Source organism: Dendrobium catenatum, unplaced genomic scaffold, assembly GCF_001605985.2.
Source record: "Dendrobium catenatum unplaced genomic scaffold, ASM160598v2 original_scaffold_132756, whole genome shotgun sequence".
Lineage (NCBI taxonomy): Eukaryota > Viridiplantae > Streptophyta > Magnoliopsida > Asparagales > Orchidaceae > Dendrobium > Dendrobium catenatum.
Window position 1 is genome coordinate 1 of NW_021451191.1, and position 1,029 is coordinate 1,029.

At 44.9% G+C, this 1,029-nt stretch overlaps 1 protein-coding gene across 1 annotated transcript; it reads left to right on the forward strand.

Annotated features, from left to right (window-relative positions):
* Positions 1 to 195: 195 nt before the first annotated feature.
* LOC110103015 (peroxidase 12-like) lies at positions 196 to 995 on the forward strand (the record flags this gene model as incomplete). Its single annotated transcript, XM_020831561.2, has 1 exon — positions 196 to 995. A coding segment is annotated over one exon (645 nt), but the record flags the coding sequence as incomplete, so codon positions are not given.
* Positions 996 to 1,029: the final 34 nt, after the last annotated feature.

Here is a 1,029-nt window from a genome sequence, read left to right on the forward strand (position 1 = left end):
TTATGCATTAAATTTTATGAATTAAATGTAAATAAATATTTATTGTACAATTTTTAAAATTAGGTTAAATTTAAAACTTTTAATTTAAAATTTTAAAAAATAAATATATATTGAATTCAAAAAATCTTTACGTAATTAATTAATATTGTTAGTATAACAAATTATTGAAAAAAAAAATCCAAACTTGGCTGCTAAAATCTCCTAAAGCATCTGCTGACCACACGACAGGCCGGCGGTCCCAACTACCAAGTCCCACTCGGCCGCCGCGACGGTCTGAAGTTCGCAACACGCAACGTCACACTCGCCAGCCTCCCCGCCCCGACCTCCAACGTCTCCGTCATCCTCCCCATCCTCGCTCGCATCAATCTCGACGCTTCCGACCTCGTCGCCCTCTCCGGCGGCCACACGATCGGCCGCGGCCACTGCGCCTCCTTCTCCAACCGCATCTTCCCCTCCCGTGATCCCACCATGGACCAAACCTTCTTCAAAAACCTCCGCCTCACTTGCCCTTCTTCCAACTCCACCAACACCACCGTGCTCGACATCCGCAGCCCCAACGTCTTCGACAACAAGTACTACGTGGATCTATTGAACAGGCAGGGGCTTTTTACCTCCGACGAGGATTTGTATATGGATTCCAGGACGAAGCAGAGGGTCATCGATTTTGCGCTGAATCAGTCGTTTTTCTTTGAAAGATTTGGGTTTTCGATGGTGAAGATGGGGCAGCTGGGCGTGCTGACGGGTGGGAATGGGGAGATTAGGAGCAACTGTTCGGCGAGGAATGCGGGGAGGATTTCGATGTGGCAGGTGGGGGAGGAAGGAGACAGTGCTGCTTATTAGGTCTGGCGTCGTCGGTGTGTGTGTATTAGGGTTTTGTAATAAAACGGAGAGTTGATCGTGGATCCTCTTTCTGAGTTTTGTAATAAGCAGATCTTGTGTTGATTTTGTGAATGAAAATGTTTCATGCTAATTTTAAATTTTATTTTCTCGTCGAATTAATGTTTATTCGCCATTTTTATTCATGCAATT